At 35.5% G+C, this 23,436-nt stretch overlaps 1 protein-coding gene and 1 pseudogene across 15 annotated transcripts in view; both read right to left on the reverse strand.

Annotated features, from left to right (window-relative positions):
- STK33 (serine/threonine kinase 33) overlaps window positions 1–23,436 on the reverse strand; it is a 197,635-nt gene that overhangs the window by 57,505 nt on the left and 116,694 nt on the right. For 14 of the 15 annotated variants that reach the window (XM_073216126.1, XM_073216124.1, XM_073216128.1 and 11 more), the window contains 5 exons: window positions 20,925–21,063; window positions 18,548–18,636; window positions 16,662–16,746; window positions 8,233–8,308; window positions 271–383 (listed from right to left, as the gene is read on the reverse strand). In XM_073216126.1, coding sequence (XP_073072227.1) covers window positions 271–383; window positions 8,233–8,308; window positions 16,662–16,746; window positions 18,548–18,636; window positions 20,925–21,063 — 502 coding nt within the window. The remainder of the gene's footprint in view (window positions 1–270; window positions 384–8,232; window positions 8,309–16,661; window positions 16,747–18,547; window positions 18,637–20,924; window positions 21,064–23,436) is intronic. The other variant, XM_073216133.1, reaches the window with a different exon arrangement.
- Window positions 22,563–23,292, reverse strand: LOC108388064 (peroxiredoxin-like 2A pseudogene; annotated as a pseudogene).

Raw genomic sequence — 23,436 nt, forward strand, 5'->3', positions numbered from 1 at the left:
TCTTCAGTTGGAGAAGATATGTTCTGCGGTCTTCAGGTTGTTTTCAGAGTTGCATGAGATGTAGTAGCTTCCTTGGTGTGTACGTGGAAGGAGGTTATCACAGTGACTTTCTAGTCTACCATCTTCCTAGCTGCTGGTCCATCTAAACTGTGTTTGCTTCTACAAGTAAAGTTAGTGACTAAACAGAGATTTAAAAGTATTTGAATTATTGGCCAATTTTCTTATACTATGTACATTTGTTTTAGTAAATAACAACAAATCTATACTTACCAGAATCATTTATGGAATCCCAGACTGGACCGTTAAAATGTAGCTCTCCCTTTCTTATTAACCCAAAAAGCTTCTCTTCTGAGCTTGCCAAAAAGGGTGGTTCTCCACATAATCTACAACAAAGGCAATCATTTCATTCAGATATTTTTTTAGTTATTGATTTTTTAGTTTTTATATTTTATACTGAGGTACATTCAATAAAATGCACAAACCTTATAGTTTGATGAGTTTTGACATGTATACGCTCATGTAACCATCACCAAGATCAAGATATCAAATATCCCCACTAATTTCTCCCCCTTTACCTATTTTATCCATTCCTCCATCCTCCTCCCAACTCATGGCAAACACCTATCTATTTTCATGTTTGTGAATCTATTTCAGTTCTGTTTGTCCATTTGTTTTGCTTTTAGCATCCACATAAGTGAAATTATGTGGTATTTCTCTTTCTCTGACTTATTTCATTTCGCATAATACCTTATAGGTCCATCCATGTTGTTGCAAATGGCAAGATTTCACTCATGTTTATGGCTGAGGAATAGTCCACTGTACATATGTACTATATCTTCTTTCTCCATGCATCTATTGATGGACATTTAGGTTGCTTCCATATTTTGGCTATTGTAAATAATGCAATGATAAACATAGGAGTGCACATGTTTTTTCAGATTACTGATTTAGTAAAACTGGAAATCAGTTAGTATGATACTCCCAAATGTATTCTTCTTTCCCAAGATTGCTTGGGCTATTCAGGATTTTTGTGATTCCAAACTGGATTTTTTGCTCTAGTTCAGTGTAAAATGCCATTGGTCACTATTTACAATAGCCAAGAATTGGAAGCAACCTAAATGTCCATCGATAGATGAATGGATAAAGAAGATGTGGTACATATACACGATGGAATACTACTCAGCCATAAGAAGAGGGCAAATCCTACCATTTGCAGCAACATGGATGGAGCTGGAGGGTATTATGCTCAGTGAAATAAGCCAAGTGGAGAAAGAGAAATACCAAATGATTTCACTCATCTGTGGAGTATAAGAACAAAGGAAAAAACTGAAGGAACAAAACAGCAGCAGAATCACAGAACCCAAGAATGGACTAACAGGTACCAAAGGGAAAGGGACTGGGGAGGATGGGTGGGTAGGGAGGGATAAGGGGGGGGAAGAAAAAGGGGGGTATTAAGATTAGCATGCATAGGGGGGTGGGAGAAAGGGGAGGGCTGTACAACACAGAGAAGGCAAGTAGTGATTCTACAACATTTTGCTATGCTGATGGACAGTGACTATGAAGGGGTTTATAGGGGGGACCTGGTATAGGGGAGAGCCTAGTAAACATAATATTCATCATGTAAGTGTAGATTAATGATAAAAAATAAAAATAAAAAAAAGAAAAGGGGGATTACTCCCTGATAGGATAAAACTAACTGTAAATCAATGATTAATGCATGCTTTAAATATCCTTAATTTTGACCACTTAAAGGGTGTCAGAAGATCGGCTATGGAGGTACATTTTTCTGATAATATTCCTTTCTCTTAAAAAAAAAAAGCAGTTCCTGTGTGGTGACCTCCAATGAGTTCTACACAATGGTATAAAGGGCATAGAAAAGTGTAGGCAAAGGGTCTGTTTGTGTTTATATAGAGGATCAAAGCCTAATTTGGCTACCCAGAAAATGAACTAAGATACGATATGAAAAAGAACTTCCAACATCAGCACTCTCTGGAAGACTCATACCAGAAGATGATCATCAAAAAACCCCAACAAAGATCCACGTGCTGCTACAGCTGTAGATGCACTCATCCCACCAGTTCCTGGACTTGCCATGGGAATGAAGAAGGAGATATCTAAGCTGGCCTGTGCATACAGTAAAACAACAAATTTGACTGGATCTATACTGCTGGAACTCAACCAAGAATTAGGAGAAGTGCAAATTGTAGCGCTCCAAAATCTTACAACTATAGACTATCTACTGTTAAAAGAACACATGGGATGTGAACAGTCCCCAGGAATGGGTTGTTTTAATTTGTCTGATTTCTCTCCGACTGTTCAAGTTCACTTGGACAATACCCACCATATCATAGATAAGTTTTCACAAATGCCTAAGGTGCCTAATTGGTTTTCTTGGTTTCACTGGAGATGGCTGGTAATTATAGGTCTGCTTTGGTTATGTAACTGTACTCCTATTATGTCAGTGTGTGTGCGCAATTTAATTAGTAGTTTAAAACCTATACATGCTGAAGTTACTCTACAAGAAGATATGTCAAAGAAATAATCAATCTTCCCATGTTTTCTTCCGCCTGCTACTTCTATAGCTTTTCTTCTTCCTTCCTAATTACAACCCTTAAATAGAATTCGTGCCTCATATCGAATTTACCGAGTATCATAATTCTTCCAAGTGGTAAAGATACCTCAAGACAAATGCTGGGCATAAAAGCCACAGGGCATAAATATGCAAAGAAATAAAAAGCTAACCTTTTCAAACAATAAGGCTTCTCTCTGACTTACCAACTTTACATTTCCCTGTATGGCCCCGGAAGATGACTAGTTAGCCAGAGACAGGTAAGATTCCTCAAGGGAGGAACAACCTAAGACAGGCACAGTCACAGGGGGCCCATCAGGTGAGAAATTGGGGATCAACAGAGGTGAGGCTTAGAACCTCACCCCCCTTATTTTGAGAGAAATCTTCTGCATCCGTGAATGTTTTATTACCCTTGACTAGCTTGGATTAACACATAGTCTACAGGCACACACCTGATCATCTACATTTGCTCTCTTACAACACTAAACTATGTTTTCTACCTTTATCTTGCATCTACCTACCACTTCAGCATTTTATTAAAAATAATAATAATAAAGAGAGAAATGTGGTATCCACATATAAATCAAGTATAAAAATCAAATGAATATTCATATTTGAACTGATTGTTTATAGTTCATAATGCATGATCAAAACCGAAAGTTTCTGTGATGACTGCCCTTGTACTGTTCACCATGTAAGTTATTTACTATGTAAGAATTTGTTCTCCATGTAAGAACTTGTTTGTTATGCTTCAGAAGATTGGAGACTGACGAAAATTAGGCTTGGGGTGGATTAATGATTGTGCATTGAGCATTGACTCCCCTATACAGAATTTTATTGTTGTTAACAACCATTTGATCAATAAATATGAGAGATGCCCTCTTAAAAAACAAACAAACAAACAACAAAAAAAAAAGTACAGACTTCCAATTGTAAAATAAATAAGTAACTGGGATGTAATGTATAGCATAAGGAATATAGTCAAAATATTGTAACAACTTTGTATGGTGATAGCTGGTAGCTAGAATTATCATGTATATAAATGTTGAATCACTGTGTTGTACACCTGAAACTAATGTAATACTGTGTGTAAACTACCCTTTAATTAAAAAAAAATGCCATTGGTATTTTGATAGGGATTGCATTGAATCTGTAAATTGCTTTGGGCAGGATAGCCATTATGAAAATATTAACTGTTTCTATCCATGAGTATGGAATATCTTTCCATTTATTTGTATCTTCTTCAATTTCTTTCATCAATGTCTTATAGAATACAGGTCTTTTACCTCTTGGGTTAGATTTGTTCCTAGGTGTTTTATTCTTTTTAATTCAATTGTAAATGGGATTGTTTTCTTGATTTCTTTCCATTAGTTTGTTATTAGTAGATAGAAATGCAACATATTTCTGTCTATTCATTTTGTATCCTAGATTTTTTAATAATCAAAATAAAGCTATTAAAATTGTTTCCACAGGACTTGGAAATAGGGGTACTTCATATTTAAGTAAAGGATCAGAAGAGGTGAGTATCTCCTGGATAGAGAAATGGAAGCAAAGGGTTTTACAAGATCAGTGTTAGGCTCTTATATACATTGAAACCTCCAGACTTACAAATAATCCAAAGCTCTTCCAGGTAAGAAAACACTAAGCTTAAATTGGATTGAAATACAGGGAGGTGTGTGAGTTTAAGTGCACAGTAATAGTAATAGTGACAGATAATAGTGGAGAGACACATCAGTGTGAACAAGGGTAAGGTAATGCCTTAAGGTACAGAATTCAAACTGTACTTGGGGAAAAACATACTGAGTTATCAGAGTCCAGTGAGATTTTTCATATTCTAATGACCATGGTAGAGTATACCTATGGTAAAATACTATGCAAATATTAGTATTAGTATTATTAGAATAAACCTAAGACCCATAGGCTCTGAGTCAAACACAAAAGCCCATTAAAATGGCCACAACTCTTCAAAAATAATAGATAAAATGAAGAAAATATGGATAAGGAAAATCAGAGGATGATGATTTGTACCTTTAACCTAGAATGGTGAAAGCTGAGTATACAAAATGAGAACATCAATAAAACCATTTAGAGTGTATAATGTAAATATAGGCTTGGTGCACATTCTATAATACAGGTGTTATGTGTCTATAGAATCTTTTAAAAGGAAGCACTGTACTATACAAAGAGTATGGTAAGCCTAAGTTTCAATAGGTGATCCAATCCCAAACCAAGAACATGCTTAAAAGTTGAGTTCAGTCCTTCGTGGTACATTCTCAACAAATGTTAGCCATCATCTTTACTGCCAACCCCAACATCTGAGGGCAACCCAGTTTTCCCAATGATAACCAGAGATAAGTTGAAACTGGACTCATCACATAGGCAACTCTGTATGTTTATTCTTCAATTCTCAGGATCATATTTTTGTTTTATTACTGAAAAAAATAAAATGGCACAATTCCACTACACTTCCCAAATGCTTATCTTTTATGTACCTAAGTATAATTATCTCCTAGTTAGATTTTTACTGATTTTTTTAAGTTATGTTTTTCTTTAAGCTCTTTAAGAATCTTTCCCATGAGAAGACAGTGTAGCACAGAGAAGACAAGTAGTGACTCTGTGGCATCTTACTACACTGATGGACAGTGACTGCAGTGGGGTATGGGGGTGGGACTCGATAATAAGGGTGAATGTAGTAACTACATTGTTTATCATGTGAAATCTTCATAAGAGTGTGTATCAATAATACCTTAATAAAAAAATCTTTCCCATGAACATTTTCTGAGTAAGTCTAAATTTGATAAATATTTTACATGATAATAATGATGCTGTTGATGATGATGATGACATTCCTAGGGAAAAAAGTTGTTTCCATCCTAGCAGTTCATCAAACTAGGCTGGACAACAGAACTGTTCATTTACCAATAAGTTCTTGTTAAGAGATCAGTATTTATATCCAATTGTTCTGAGAACTCTTATTTTAATACTTTTTATTTCTCCAGCTCATTCTGAGCCTTCTTTCTTACTTGCCTCACTATTGTTTAGCTTTAAAATACAATTTTTAAAAGGCCAGGAAAATGGTCTTATGGACAATTACTATCTTTTATAACAAGTACAGGCTAGCAAAAGCCCAGTTCACCGAGTCTGTTAACAACTAGTGATACGCACATTCACCAATTTCTAAGCTGCTCCTGCATTGCCTGAGTGGCATGCAACTATAGCTTAAGGGCTACATTGAAAAAAATTCCACTTTTTTCTCTCCTTAGCAATTTCACTTGCACAAAATCTATCTAATGGTTGGTCTATCAGCAGCATATGAAATTTTATGACAGCAATTTTCTCCACATCCAGAAAAGGGAATCCAAGACATGAAAAATGCCTTGTAAGGCCTTCCTATTATTTTCTGTTGCATTCATAGGACTCAAACAGCAGAAAATAATATCCATAAGGCATGTTAACTTTACCTTGAGATAGTATGTTATCATTGTCCAATTAAGTAGAAATGAATCAGGGGTAACTGATAAACAAGAAGATAACCCCCCCTGGAGAAGGGAATGTGTTTGTGCCCTTGGTGAAGGAAATTATCTATAAAACTACTTGGTTCAGGCAGATTAATGTATAGGCACTGATTAGCTAAGTAAGAGTCTACAGCAAAGAAAAAAAAGATGTCATTATGATGATATGTAACCACACTCTGCAGCAGAAAAATTTAAATTATATCTTTGAAGAGAAAAAAATGTTAACACTATCACTTTTCTTAACACCAAATTCCAACTCAGAAGGCAGCAAATACCATATGGACCATGTAATAATAGATTACATATATTATGTTTGACTTGTGTTGCCTAGAAAGTCTTGCCAGTATGATCACTCATTTAAATAGTTGCATTTTCAATTAAAAACTAAGGCTCAGAATTTTTATGTTATGATTCTAATCATCTAGTCATAAAACAATGATCAAGAAATTGGTGAATAGGTTTATACTTTATGCAACAAGCAGTGATGTGTTGACCATCTGAGTTACAGCTATGATCACATCATTTAATTTCTACTGCCTGTGTATTCCATCTCAAAGAACTGTGAAAATGCAACTACTATGATGGCAATGTTTAGAAATGATCTGGAATAGGTAGGGTATACCAAAATCTTCAATATGACTATAAAACTAATGTTGCATTGACATAAGAATGTTCATTTTACCAAGCAGCAGAACAATGGCCACTAACTTTTCAGAACACCTCTTAGACAATTCACTTTAATTCAATTTAACAAACATATATTTAGCACTGACTAGATACATACTATTTTACCAGATACCAAGGATGCAAAGATGAATAATATAAGATCTCTCTTCTTCATGGAATTTCAAGCAAGGAAAACAGGTACAATACACATAATACAATAGCTGTGTTACAATAATATAATCTAGTTTTAATAAGTGCTATGAGAACACAAAGAAGTGAAAATTAATTCTATCAAATATACACTTGTACAAACCTTACAGATAAAGTATTCTTATTTTATTATATCATTTTTCTTTCAACATTACTGTTATGCATACATTTTTGTATATTGCCTTAAATCCTCTGTGAAGTGTGGGAACACATATACTAGAGAGTGTAGTAACTGCTGGAATAGAGTAGGAGCTAGGGAAATCATAGGTGTTAATGTTTCAGTTGGGTTAATGTTGAGTGCCCAGGAGAGAGGTTAGCACAGAGAACATTCTAGGCAGAAAGAACTGCATGAGCAAAGACCCAGAGGCATGTGATACAGGGCGTCTAAGTCATAAGGAGTGGCCTAGAGCACAGTGTAGGCATATGAGAATACACTTCCAGTTCCAGATTGGGAATAAATGCTGGAGCCAGGTCATGAAACACTTCCTATGTCACGCCATACTTGGATGCTCTGACGTTTTTCTACAGCAAGGGAGAATTATCAGAGGTTGCTGATCGCTAAAGAATTATGATTATATTTGTGATTTAGAAAGACAACCCTGACAGCTGTGTGAAGGACGAACAAAGGCAGGGAGAACAGTCAGAAAGACATTATAGAACAGGGGTCATAAGGAGAAATGATACAAGTGAAGAGAAATAAAAGAATAGGTAAGGACACGTCAAGGAAGAAATGAACAGGACATCGGATTTGACTGAATCTTGAGAGTGGAACAGAAGCAAGAACAAGACTATGTTTTCAGTGGCATTATGAGAATCAGGAACTACAGAGTACTCCCTGAATCCTAGGCTGAACCTCTATCTAGTTACTGCCCCTTCCTCACATATATCCTGTCCATAGGGTGGCTCTAGTGCCAGATCCCAGTACCTCTCTCTATCCACTGGGCTATAATTGAATCTCTTGAGAAAATGAGAAGACACTTTTGGTTTATCAGAGGTGTTAAGGCAAGTATTTCATTTTGCTCAGGTCATACAGTGCATTGTAGCATTTACAGATCAATGAAAAGTAAAACTAAAAGTTATAAATTTATAGTATTAAAAAAATATCTAATGGATTTACTGACAACTAATAAGAGAGTTTTTAGAATGACTTCCCAACTGTTTTTCAGTTGTTTTTTAAAAATTGTATCATTTACTTCTAATTTAACATCTATATAATTCTACTATTAGAGTCCATCCATTCATTTTAAACTGTATATTTAGCAGGCTACTTACAGAATATACATTATGACACCTATGCTCCAAATGTCACACTGCTGGCTGTAGTAATGGGCATTGATAACTTCAGGGGCTGCCAAAGAAGCAGAAATAAAATAATATTAATAATACAATAGATAACTTCTAAATGCGTAAACACAAAGCATGAAAAATGTGCCGATGTGTTGTAATCTATTCCCACACAGGGAAAAAGAAAACCAACAGCAGGTGTTAAATGAATAATGTACAGGCCTTAACAGCTGATGTCACCATAGCCTCACTCCTGTTATTTAGCTTCTATGGAATGATGGCACAGACCATGTAACTAAATGTACTGCTCCTCATTCCTCTGAAATTGTTAAGAAATTATTTTACAAAGATTGTATAGTTATACAGAAGCCAACATCGCAGTTCTTTTCCAAAAGTAGAATTGAGCATATGTCTTAAGTGGATATAATTTAAAGACAGCCCAATATGTGGAAATCTGATTTTAAAAAACTAAGATAAATGGCTATAAATCAGTTTAGTAAAATAATAACAACATCACAGTATTCTTCAGACGGAATATGAATTACACATTTTCTAAATGAGAAAACTAAGAGAACCCCTACAACAAATGGATCAAGAAGCCAGTTAGGACTAGGATCCAGGAATTCCTGATGCCCCATCTCTGTGCTCTGTGCCTTACAACGTGGTCACAATAGGCTTCTGTTAAACAATGTTCTCAGTGTAAAACTTTTTTCTACTTTAATGATTAGATTTTTTTTATAATGATGGTTTTTTTTAAAGTCACATATGATATTTCAGGAATATGTCTATTGTATCTCTGCAGGTAGGGATCAAGTATCTTTCTTTAAGGAAAAAGGAAGAATAAAATAGTTATAAACATAAAAATAAAATATGTGTACATTTCAATAGAACTTCAATATTTATAAATCTTTAAAACATAAAAATATATTGTAAATTATTTGTATAAATTATGTTAAGAATCACTCACTTCACCAGTGAGGAAACTAAACTTCAGATATGTTAAGTATCTTGCCTAACACTGCACAGCTACAGAGAACCTCCCATGTAAAAGGTGTTTTTACTTTAGAAAACATTTTTGATCTCACACACACACACACACACACACACACACACACACACACACACACACACACACACCTTTTATAACTATTGAAAGCAAATGGAATTTCCTCTGCCTACTATTAAAGGAATTAAAAAGCAAAAAAAGGAGTCAAAAGATAAACAGAAGAATGAGAAAAGGCTCAACTATAGATAACAAATTAAGTCATTCATCTGCAAATCATTAAAAATTAACTAATTCATGTTTTCCTTTAAACAACTACTTGTTTTCTTTAACTCTACTTAATCTCCTCAAATACAGAATCATTAAGGTTCAAGTCGCTCTAGGGCTGTGTCTATGACAAGGGCAAATCCTCTATCAGGTCCCACGAAGGACCTCATGTTAGATGCATCACACAACAGAGCCTCGGGACTCCAGGTCCTCACTCTGAGTCATCTTAAGCATCAGGGGTATTTCTACTTGTGCTGTCACTGCAGCTCTCATAGGCAGGCAGAGGCCAGAATAACTGTGCCAAGGAACAATTTAGGAAGTCAGCAAAGCTCTACAAACCATCTGTCTTCTCTCTTGTTCTCTCACTTGTTATCAGCGTAGACAACAACTAATAAGCAGGCATAAAACTCAGGGTGCTTGGATATATTTTCCCCATGTAACTACAGACCAGATGTCTCTTGCCAAGAGGAGGGCATGAACAGAATCTAAAATAACCTTTCTCCAAGTAAGATAAAACAATTTTGAAACTTTATGTATCAAGTAGGTAAAAAAACAAGGAGCTAGGCATATTCCTCAGCAATAAAAATGAAAAAACTACTGATACAACAACATGGGAAAGTCTCAAAATGATTACATGGAATAAACAGGAGACAGACACAGAAAAATATAATACTGTATGATTCAATTTACATAAAATTCTAGACAAACAAAACTAAGCTATGGTGATAAAACCCATCCGTGGTTGCTGGAGTCTGGATGGGAGACTGACTAAGAAGGACACATAGGAACTTTCTGGGGAGATAGAAATGTTCTGTATCTTCATTGGTGTGGTGATTATTCAAGTATTTGCATTTGTCAAAATTAATTGTATGTAAACTATATTTCCATAAAATCAATTTTTAAAGAACTCTAAAAGTACAAAAACAACTTGGCAAAATCCTATCTTGGTGGATAGCTTTAATTACTCTGTCTTAGAAACTGACAGAAGCAAGCAACCAACATGCAAAGTTTGAATCAGGAAGATATCACATTTGATTTTATAAACACATAAAAATGTGTATGCTCAACAAACCAGGAATATACATACACTCTAAATATCTAATGCAACATTTGCGAAAACCAATCATGTAGTTAATCAGAAAGAAATTCCTGACAGCTGAAAATCTCTAAGTTACAATTGCCTAGTTCAATGAAAAAAACCAGAAAGAAAAACCAGAAGGCTAGGAAAATTAACACACATTCACATGAGCATCATACCCATTCCAACCACATGGAAAACTCTAAACGTACTTATTTATAAATAACTAATAGATTAAAGAAGACTAAAATTAAAATTATAAACTTTTAAGAAATGAATAAAAACTAGAACACTGTATAGCAAAAGAAACAGTTAAAGAAGTACTCAGGAAAAAATATGACACAGGATGAAACAAAAAATCTAAACAGACCAATTACCAGCAATGAAATTGAATCAGTAATCAAAAAACTACCCGTGAACAAAATCCTGGACCAGATGGATTCACTGCTGAATTTTATCAGACATTTAGAGAAGACATAATAGCCATTCTCCTTAAAGTTTTCCAAAAAATAGAAAAGGAGGGACTACTTCCAAACTCATTCTACGAAGCCAGCATTACTTTAATACCAAAACCAGGCAAAGATACCACACAAAAAAGAAAACTACAGACCAATATCCCTGATGAACACAGATGCAAAAATACTCAACAAAATATTAGCAAACCAAATTCAAAAATACACCAAGAGGATCATACACCATGATCAAGTGGGATTCATTCCAGGGATGCAAGGATGGTACAACATTCGAAAATCCATCAACATCATCCACCACATCAAGAAAAAGAAGGACAAAAACCACATGATCATCTTCATAGATGCTGAAAAAGCACTCGACAAATTCAACATCCATTCCTGATAAAAACTCTCAACAAAATGGGTATAGAGTGCAAGTAACTCAACATAATAAATGCTATATATGACAAACCCACAGCCAATATCATACTTAACACTGAGAAGCTGAAAGCTTTTTCTCTAAGATCAGGAACAAGACAAGGATGCCCACTCTCCCCGCTTCTATTCAACATAGTACTGGAGGTCCTAGCCAGGGAAATCAGACAAAACAAAGAAATAAAAGGCATCCAATTGATAAAGAAGAACTCATCTGTCACTGTTTGCAGATGAAATGATATTGTACATAAAAAACCCTAAAGAATCCACTCCAAAACTACTAGATCTAATATCGGAATACATCAAAGTTGCAGGATACAAAATTAATACACAGAAATCTGTTGCATTGCTATACACTAACGATGAACTATCAGAAAGAGAAATCAGGAAAACAATTCCATTCACAATTGCATCAAAAAGAATAAAATATCTAGGAATAAACCTAACCAAGGAAGTGAAAGACCTATACCCTGAAAACTACAAGACACTCTTAAGAGAAATTAAAGAGGGCACTAATAAATGGAAATTCATCCCATCCTCTTGGGTAGGAAGAATTAATATTGTCAAAATGGCCATCCTGCCTAAAGCAATCCACAGATTCAATGCTATCCCTGTCAAAATACCAACAGCATTCTTCAACAAACTGGAATAAATAGTTCTAAAACTCATACAGAAACACAAAAGACCCCAAATAGCCAAAGCAATCCTGAGAAGGAAAAATAAAGCAGGGGAGGATCTTGCTTCCCAACTTCAAGCTCTACTACAAAGCCACAATAATTAAGACAATTTGGTACTGGCACAAGAACAGACCCATAGACCAGTGGAACAGAATAGAGAGTCCAGATATTAGCTCAAGTATATATGGTCAATTAATATACAAATAAAGGAGCCATTGGATATGCAATGGGGAAATGACAGCCTCTTCATCAGCTGGTATTGGCAAAACTGGACAACTACATGTACGAGAATGAAACTGGATTATTGCCTAACCTCATACACAAAAGTAAACTCGAAATGGATCAAAGACCTGAATAATGTAAGTCATGAAACCATAAAAATCTTAGAAGACAACATAGGCAAAACTCTCTTGAATATAAACATGAGCAACTTCTTTATGAACATATCTCCATGGGCAAGGGAAATAAAAGCGAAAGTGAAGAAGTAGGACTATATCAAACTAAAAAGCTTCTGTATAGCAAAGGACACCATCAGTAAAACAAAAAGTCATCCTACAGTATTGGAGAATATATTCATAAATGACATATCCAATAAGGGGTTGACATCCAAAATATACAAAGAGCTCATGCACCTCAACAAACAAAAAGCAAATAATCCAATTAAAAAATGGGCAGAGGATCTGAACAGACATTCTCCAAAGAAGAAATTCAGATGGCCAACAGGCACATGAAAAGATGCTCCACATCACTAATCATCAAAGAAATGCAAATTTAAAACACAGTAAGACATCAATTTACACCAGTTAGGATGGACACCATCCAAAAGACAAACACCAACAAATGTTGGTGAGGATGTGGAAAAAAGGGAACCTCCTATGCTGCTCATGATAATGTAAATAAGTTCAACCATTGTGGAAAGCAATATGGAGGTTCCTCAAAAAACTAAAAATAGAAATACCATTTGACCCAGGAATTCTACTCCTAGGAATTTACCCTAAGAATGCAGAAGCCCAGTTTGAAAAAGACAGATGCACCCCTATGTTTATTGCTGCACTATTTACAACAGCCAAGAAATGGAAGCAACCTAAGCGTCCATCAGTAGATGAATGGATAAAGAAGATGTGGTACATATACACAATGGAATATTTTTCAGTCATAAGAAGAAATCAGATCCTACCATTTGCAACAGCATGGATGGAGCTTGAGAGTATTATGCTCAGTGAAATAAGCCAGCCAGAGAAAGACAAGTACCAAATGATTTCACTCATCTGTGAAGTATAAGAACAAAACAAAAACCGAAGGAACAAAATAGCAGCAGACTCACAGAACCCAAGAATGGACTAAAAGTTACCAAAGGGAAAGGCACTGGGGAGGATGGGTTGGAAGGGAGAGATAAGGTGAAAAAGGGGCATTACGATTAGCACACATAATGTAGGCGGAGGGCACAGGGAAGGCAGTGCAGCACAGGGAAGACAAGTAGTGATTCTATAGCATTTTACTATGCTGATATGCAGTGCTGTTTTGGGGTATGTGGTGGGGACTTGATAATGGGGGGAATCTAGTAACCACAATGTTGCTCATGTAATTGTATGTTAATGATACAAAAAAAAAAGATGTTCTCAGGGGGAAAGTATGTAATACAGTCTTAAATGTATTTGTTAGAAAACATTTAGCTTAGGAAATTAAAAAATAAACCAAAAGTGAGTAGAAAGAAGAAATTCAGAAAGATAAAAGCAGAAATTAATGTAAAAACAAACCAATTAACATGAGACTTGAACTGGTTCTTGTCTTAGCCACTAACAAATTTGATCAAGAAGAAAATGATTACTATTAATATAACAGCTAAAATTGGGCATCATGTTCCAGGTACTGTGCTAAGTACTGTAAATATATTTTCTCATTTAATTCTCATGTCAACCTAATAGGAAAAGATACTATTACCATCCTAAATACATCCTTTCCCCTTCCTGTTTTATTTTCTTCCTTAGTACTTCTCTCTAACATACCAGGTAATACCATGTATCTTACTTTTTCATCTCATTCAATGTTTGTGCTAAGAGGACATTTTTATATTTTGTTCACTGCTGTCTTATCAATACCTAGGCTGGTGTCTGACATGAAGTGGACCCTCAAAATTTTTTTGACAAGTGAGTGACATAATCCCTGCTATACAGATGTAGAAATTGCAACAAAACAGTTAGTTGCCCAGGATTAACCAGATGGTAAGTAGCAGAACTAGAATCATGAGTTAGCCAGGTGATATCAGAGGCCATATTGCGAATATTACACCAAATTACCTTTTTAAAAAATGTTATTAATTATTAGTGTTAATATTAGTTATTATAATGATCACAGATACACAGGAGAATATGAAAATTACAAATGAATAAATATGCATATTTATGCCAATAAAACTTTGAAATCTCAATGTAATGAATGTTTTTCTAAAAAAATATAAATAATCGAAATGATTCAAAAAGATGTGGAAAACTTGGATAACACAGTATAAATTGGAAATAGAACAGAAAATTCATCCCCCAAAGATCAGAAGGACCAAAAAAATTTAAGGGGCAATTTCATCAAACTACTAAAGGACAGATCATTTCTATTACTTGCATGGCTCATGAGCACATAAAAAGTGAAATATTTTATTTGTTAAATGAGGCTAGCATGATCCTAACATCAAAAAAAGGTAAGAGCAGAACAAAAGAGAAAGCTATACTAAAGTTCCTAAATAAAGTGATGATAAATTGAATTCAACAGTATATTAAACCAAGTGGGGTTTAATACAAAAGTGCAAGGATAGTTAAACATTTTAAAAATCTATTAATGTAATTATTTTGTTAATACATTTGAAAAGAAGAAAATATACAACGATCACAATAGATACAGGTTTGAACAGACATTTCATCAAACAAGAGAATGCTAAGAATTACATGAAAAGATGCTTACCATCACTACTCACTAGGGTGATGCAAATTAAAAACCACAATGAGATACAACTTCACGCCACTACAATGGCTATAGTTAAAAGGAGAGGTAATATCAAATGTCAGTGAGGATGTCAAGAACCTGGAACCCTCATACATTGTTAGTGGGCAGGTAAAATGTGACAGCCACTTTGGAAAATCATTTGGCAGTTTCTTAAAAAGTTAAACATAAATGATATATGACCCAGAAATTTCACTTCTAAGTAGGTGCCCAAGGAAAATGAAAACATATGTCTATATAAAAACTTGTGCTCGAATGTTCATAGCAGCATTATTTATAATAGCTCCAAACTGGAAACAGTCCCTATGTCCATTAGCAACAAATGGATAAAATAAACAAAATGTGTAAAATGTATACAAAATGTGTCCATTAACCTGTTCAGCAAAAAGGAACAGACTACACATTCATGCTACTACAGGGATGAACCTGAAAAACATGCTAAGTGAAAGAAAGCAGATGTAAAAGACTGACTACATGTTGCATGATTTCATTTATGTGAAACGTCCAGAAAAGGCAAATCTAGAGAGAGAAAAAGATTAGTGGTTACAGGGGCTGGGATGGGAAAGTGGTTGAATGCAAATGGGCATGAGACTACTTTTTGAGGTAGAATTGTTCTAATTGTTAGAATGTGGTGATAGTTGCAGAACTCTGTGAATGTATAAAAAAAATCATTGAATAGTACTTTTTTATGGTATTTAAACTATACTTTGGTAAAATGTTCAAATCACATGTGGATAAAATGAATGTTCCTGTGGCCAGGATTCTCACCTGGCCCTGGTTGGCTAGCTCACTACACAGGTGTGGGCAATACATTATTGACTGTATATAAAGAGCTCTGCCCAGTGCTGTGGGCAACATGGTGGCATGGCTGTAAGGCTGCAGGAGAGCAGAACAGAGGATCAAGTGGTGGCAGCGCCGAGGACAGAGGCCCAAAGGATGGCTGTGTGGGCAGAAGGGCCCACAGGCAGAGGCCAGCTTGCTGTGTGCAGACTCATTCTGAGTGGACAGGATTTTAGTGATTGATCTGCCACCGTGGAAATAAAGTTGGGTATAACTCTTTCACCCGAAGAACGTTTTACTGTCATTTCTTTGGTCACACTGAAAGCATAGTGAACTTGCTCGGGGTTGAAACCCATTGACAAGACATCACATTTAGAAAAACAGAAAACTGTCAGTACTTTGAGAAAAACTATTTGATGGCAACAAAATTGAATAAAAATGGAAAGAAGCAAAACACACACGTAATTTTAGCACAAATTAACAAAAATAATATTTTAGGATATAATTACATAAGAGATACAAACAACTAAAAGAAGAGCCCAGAAAAACAATAAAACTGTAATCTTTGAAGATAAGACGTATGAGAAAAATGCTGAAACAACTGAAATTATTTGACTTAAGAAAAAACTTGATGAGGGCCATTAAGTCATAACAGTAAACTTAAATTACTCAAATTTTAATCCACATCAGCTGTTCTGCTTTTATATAGAAAAATCATTTAAAATCTAACATACCCATATAGATAGGAGTGCCACATGTGGTCTGCATCATGGCCTCACTCCTACCTTGCTTCTTCACGGCTAAGCCAAAATCAGTCACCTAGAAGAATAAAGTCAGAGTCACCTGTTTTCCAGTCCCAGCATTCACTGTATCCAAAGATAGGATTTTCACCACACTGTAATTGCATTTAATTAAGGGGTTCTTGATGATGGAGGGGCTTTACCTGTATTACTAATAAGGACTTTGTTTTCCCTCCCCACTTATCCTCTTTGTGAAGAAGAAACTTGGTAACAAGAAGCTTGTTTACTCAAATCTTGAGAAAATAGCCATGATGTTGATTATTCATTCCTTTCAATTAAATTCACCAGTTCAAAATAGGAAGTTGTATCTCCAAAGAAGGCATTTACCTTTTTTCAAATAAAAGTTACTTTTAAAAAGTTCTTTCATTGTAAAATACATTCTGGCCTTAGTATGTTTATTATCTATTTTCCTGATACTCAAGCTAGGATCTAGTTTATAACACTGTTATAAATGCAAATCATTATCCTTGTCAGCACTCACAGAAGTTCCTACTTATATAATTATTTATAAAACACTATGATAAACACTACCTTTTTCTTTACTATTATTTCCTTTGTGTTTCTAGAGTATACTAATTGAAACAATTACTACACTATTAAAAACTACAAGAAGCAAATTAACAGGAAATAAACCCTACAGTTCTAACTACAAATACACTGGAGGCCTATGGCTGCAACTGCAGTCTTTCTGCTCAGCTCTAACTCTTGGTCATTAAACATTTGGTTATTAAATATTTAGTATGTGCCCTTCGTCTTGCCTCCCAAGTTGGAACAGCCTTGGGCTGAAAGCAGAAAAACAGGCACATTTATTGATCATACAACCAAAGATGGGCTCTTGGTCCACAGACTGAATGCAAAGTTTCCAGTGCTTCCTAGAATTAAAAAAAGTTCCTATCAACATGTGATATCACCATTTTTCTAAAAAGACTAATCGATTTCACCAGAAATTTTCATACTCATTCTACTTGGAGCATTATGATACATATCTTTCTCCACAGAAAATCTATACAGATAACAAGTACACAAAAAGTTTCATGATCTAATTCAGTCCTTTGGAGAGGATTTATTCTTTTATTCACCAAATATTAATTGAGCACATACTATGTTTCAGGGACTACTCCAGGAACCAACAGTGAATAAGAAATAAATAAGTCCTGCCCTCATGGAGTTTACAATAAAATATTTAAGAACATTTACTCAGGGGACAAGAACAATGCTGTTAAACCTATTTATATTACACAAGAATTTAGCTTCTGCAACAGATCAAGTTGTTCACAGACATTTTATTTCTAAATGAACACATTCATATACTTTGAAAACAGCCACTATTAAAGTGCTAAATAATAAATAATATATCCTATCATTTATTTGATAGTAACACTTAATTTGAATAAAATCTTGTCACATTAGTTGTGCTCAGGACATAAATATTAATACCCAGGAAATTTTTCAGTGAGAAACACAGACTTTAGCATTAATTTAGTATCAAAGACACAGCCAAGGTGTGTCTTTTTCTAAATCTGTAAGACACATCAAATTACCAGGCATAATTTTGAAATTAATTAAAATTCAGAACATCTGTTTGCTTATAAGTAACTGATGATTTAGGGCTATTCAAATGAATATGTACTTAAAAAAATTCAATAGCACCACTTAACTTGTAAAATTATTGTCAGTTATAACCCCTTTTGTGAAATTTTAATTTTTTTATTTTCTAGCTGCTCCATAGCCTCCAAAATGTATCTAAGGGGGACGTACTTCACCATTTTGCTATCAAACTGCTTATAGGCAAGTATATACCACCATTTCTAATATCTTACCTTTATGTTTAAGTTCATTTCATTGTTAGCATCAATAAAGCTGCTCTTAACCATTATGTTTTCCAGTTTTAGATCTCTATGTACTATATCTACCAAGAAAACAAATGACAAATCAAATAAAATGAAGAATGGAAAAATGAAGAGGCAACAAATAGAACAAATGTATATGTATTTGGCAAATTAATGTTCACTGTTGAAAAATGTGAGGAAAGCCAAGCATAATCCTTCCCTGTTCCATTTCCTTCTACTCAGATCCCTCTTCTCTACATTTCTAACCTTCAGGAGCTGTTTTATTTCACTCCTTTGTCTCTCCCCAGGCCTCTGCTGCCCCAACTGGGCTGTTCTTCATTCATGATGATTGGCCTCATGAGTGTGGAAGAGGATATCCCGCCCAAGGTTAGGCATTTCCAGAAGGAAGGAGACAACTGTAGTTACAACCCCAATAAACTATCCCATATCCTTAGGTCTTCGAATAGAGGAATACTTCTTTATTTCTATGCACATGTCATTGTCGATATAAACATTTAACATACTGCAACTTGGCTGTAAGTATACAAACCGCACTTATTTCAGTGTATTTTTCTACATCAGCACATACTTTCCTACTCTTTAAACAAGCAAATACAAAACAAGAACCCTTGAGACACAAAGTCTCCAGTTGAACATGTCAGACCTCAGGTAGGATTTTTATGTACATGAAAATAATCATGTACCAAACACTTCTTTGCAAATAACTGATTTAGTTCAAATCCATAGCAATCATTTCTTTAGACTTAAAAAGTTATATGTATATATAATTGCTAGACAAACGTAGTTGAATGAGTTCTGGGACTGGCCATGACATCTAACCACTGACTGGCCTTACACAATTCTCAGCCTGTTTGGGGAATTTTTATTGTTTCTAGTGCTCTGCTTGTCTCTTCCTACATAAATACCACACAGCTTTAATTAATGTATCTTTATAATATGTTTTGATCATTGGCAGGGCAAGTCTCCCTGCTTCCCCTATTGTTCCTTTTCATTGTTTTCTTCACCATTCTCACCCTCTTCAGAATAATTTTATCAAATTCCATGAAAAATCCTGTTAAGGTTTTGTTTGGAATTATATTGAATATATAGCTCAATGTGGGAGAATTGAAATTAGCACAATATTAAGCCTTTGGTTTCCCACCCTTGTAAAAATTGTTTCCCTCTGCCTGGGAAGCCCTCCCTTTTTTTTGGTCTGATTTTGTCTTATTTCTCAGTTCAAGTTTTGCTTTCTCTGTGAATCCTTTCCTGGCTTTCCAAATCAAATGAGGCACTTATACTCCTATGCTAATTGCACTTTCTGTGGTTCTCCATTTGAGAAGTCATCGGGTTGAATTACAATTTGTTGTCTATTCTCATTCTCCCACCAGCCTGAATCTCTTGAGGGCAGGGGCCTCATCTGTTAGTCTCTGTAACTCGGGGACCCACCAGGAGGCAGCAGGTGCTCAAGAGCATCTGCTGAATGAACCCCTGGACTCCAGAACTAGCTCCGCTACCCCTAACCAGGGCACTTCACCTCTCGGGAACAAAGTTTTTCTCATCTGTAAAATGAGAAGATTCTAAAGTCACATGTAAGCCAAACTAACTTTGAAGGAAAAAGAACATGAGGGAAAGCAGCAGCTCTAACACCAAAGAATAGTAAAGCAATTAGAATAATTTTTAAATGTTGATTTTGAAGTAGTGAAACTATTGGGTATAATATTATAATGGTAAACACATGTCATTATGCATTTGTCAAAATCTACATAGTGGACACCAAGAGTGAACCCTAACAGAAACCTAACATAAACTATAGACTTTGGGTGATAATGGTGTGTCAGTGTAGCTTCATCAGTTGTCACAAATGTACCATCTGGTGGGAGATATTGATAACAGGGAGGCTGTGCTGGCATGGGCCAGGGTTTATGGGAAATCTCTGTAATTTCTGTGCAATTTTGCTGTGAACCTAAAACTACTCTATAAATTAAGTCTAAAAAAAACCAAACGACAAATAAAAGACTATGATATATATTTTTAACAGTATTAATATATATTTTTTAAAATTTCACTTGTTATTGACCTACTTTTGATTTGATATTAGCTGCTTTTCAGACTGTTAAATAGAAGTGTTCATAACATCATCCTTATACATGTTCAACCTAATTGTATACCTGCCTTGTTTTGAGTTAAAATAAACTTCTAAAGTTTAAAAAGAAACAGTTTAAAAAAAATTTTAAGTAAGATCTTCTATATTAGTAGGCATTATTTCTGTTACTTTGAATCTTGAGCACAATTACTTTTAAACAAAATTACCCTTAAACACAAATATCTGCCTTGATGGAGTTAATGAGCTGGAGGATCCTCCTCTTACCCTTATTGTGAAGATAGGCTATAGCTGATGCGAGACTTTGAATGATCCACCTTGTCTCATTCTCTGAGAAATGCTCTTTCCTATCCAGAATTTCTTTGAGTTCTCCATCCTCACAAAGCTCCATTACAAGGTACATTTTCTGACATGTATTTAAAAAAGAGAAGGAGAGAGAGTGCAAATTATATAGTTGGGGATCTTTAAAATGTTATATATTGCACATATACAGTAGAAATACCACAATCTTAATCATTATTCTGTTCATTCAAAAATTTATTATCTGTCATGTATAATATAGGGTGCAGGACAGGATACTAGAGGGACAAGGCCCTTCACAGAATAATTTTTTCAAGTTTCATGTAAACTGGTAACTTGTGAACTTGTAAACTTGCAATAGGTGCTCAGCAAATATCTGCTGATTGAACCTATGGGTTCCAGCATTAGCTCTTTCACACCTGACCAAGTCACTTTACCTCTCTGGAACAAAGTTTCTTTTGTTCCAGAGAGTACTTAGAGCAATTTTTAAATGTTAATTTTAAAGTAGTGTAACTATTGGGTATGATACAATAATGGTGAATATATATCATTATACGTTTGTCAAAATCCACATAATGTACACCACCAAGAGTGAACCTAAGACACAGTCTTTACCCTCAAGGAGCTCACAGTATAGTTCTAATCACAATAGAAGAGGATTGTTCAAAATACCATGAGGTTACTGATGAAGGGAGCCTCTGCCTAAACAATGTTCACTGAAGAGGCAATATTAAAGGTAGATCTGGGTGACTGACGAGGATTTGTGGGTAGAGAATGTGGACAAGAACAGGCATAATATCCTTCATGTAATTGTAGATTAATGATACCAAAATAAAATTTTAAAAAAAAGAACAGGCATAATACATGGTATCAGCAAAGACTCCAAGGTTTGAAACAGCACTGGCTATTAAGAGGATAACGAATATCTCAGTATATTTAATAGCACTGGGAGTTTGCTAGGGCAGAGAAAAATAGAACAGTGAGGGATGGGGCTAGATAGAACAGGTTGGTTCCAGGTTGTAAAAAGTCTTACAAAAGAGTTTGGATTTTTGCTATATGTAGTAAGGCACCACCGAAGGTTTTTAAATGAGCTGGTGTCTGCAGCTGGAGGAAAGGTGTGTGCTATCATCAATTTTGCATTTCTTTTTTTTTAAATATTTAAACAAAATTTTTTAAATTGAGGTAGAGTTGATACACAGTATTATATAGGTTTCATATGTACAACATAATGATTCAGCAGTTATCTACATTACTAAATGCTCACAAAAAAATCTCAATCTTCAAGTCAATCATCAACTTTCCTTAGATTTTTGAAGACATGAAAATAAAACTCATTTCAAGTACGAGTGCTCAAAAACCTTATATATATGTTTGTAATGAGGTATAGCAATCAACTTTAAGCCTTAGATTTTCCAGGTTTTAGCTGAAACAACCCTCACTAGTTTCTCCCATCTTTATCAGTCTTGTTTGGGACCTGTTTTGCCTTATTGGGCTTAGACAGATGATCTATACTGAGATTATGGTGTAAGTGGTCTTCTAACTCCTTAGGGACATGAGTGGAAACATAACACATCCTGTGAACATAGATGTATGTGCCCCTGGTTATCTCTGAGCTGGGCAGTTTCACACAATCATTTTTTCTCTGAGGCTGAAGTCTGTACTTTGATCTTCCTAGCAACTTCCAGAACAGAAATTGGCTTTGCTTTGTCTCCAAATTCTTTTTCTTGGTGCTCAAGAAGAATGCCCTCCTTTCCTGATCCCACCATAAAAACTCCCCCAAGGATGAAGCCTTCGCCTTCCAGGTTCCAGAGATGCCTCCATTCCAGGCCTGGAAGAAGTTGTACCAGACACCCAGACGGACAAATCCCAGAAACATCATCCTCCGCCTTTGGAGACCATAGAACTTTTTCTTTTCATCCAGGAAGATTTCTTCTTTGAAATAAGGCTGGAAGTCCTCCACTTCAGTCCTAATCTGCTCCTTCACCACTGCATAGAGGGGGACACCCAGCTCATCCAACTTGGGCTTCAGGGAGGACAGGTCCTCAGCCTCCTCTCGACATAGGAAACAGCCTGGCCTCCACACAGCCATAATCACAGCCCCACTCTTTTCCCAGAGCTCCTTTGCTTTGAAAGTCCTTGGTTCCTTCTCCAGAGTTTTCAGGTCTATATCCTCCAGATACTCCAGCGTTGCTTTCTGGGTCTTGGACAGAAACACGTCTGTGTTGGCCAGGAGCAGTGCTAAGGCAGCAGCCCCAAGAGCCCCCACACCAATGGACCACATTCCTATGGTGAAGAAACTTGTATCCTGGAGGAAAGACATGCCTGGGGACTGAGAGGAGGAAGATGTTACTGCTCCTATGATAGCTGGAATCTGATCTCTGTTCCAGGCTCTCGCTGGGCAGCCAACCGGGAGGCATCCACAGCATCTACACCTCTGCTTCTGCTGACGAAGAGCTCAATTTTGCATTTCTAAATGAAC

The sequence above is a fragment of the Manis javanica genome, chromosome 11, assembly GCF_040802235.1.
Source record: "Manis javanica isolate MJ-LG chromosome 11, MJ_LKY, whole genome shotgun sequence".
Lineage (NCBI taxonomy): Eukaryota > Metazoa > Chordata > Mammalia > Pholidota > Manidae > Manis > Manis javanica.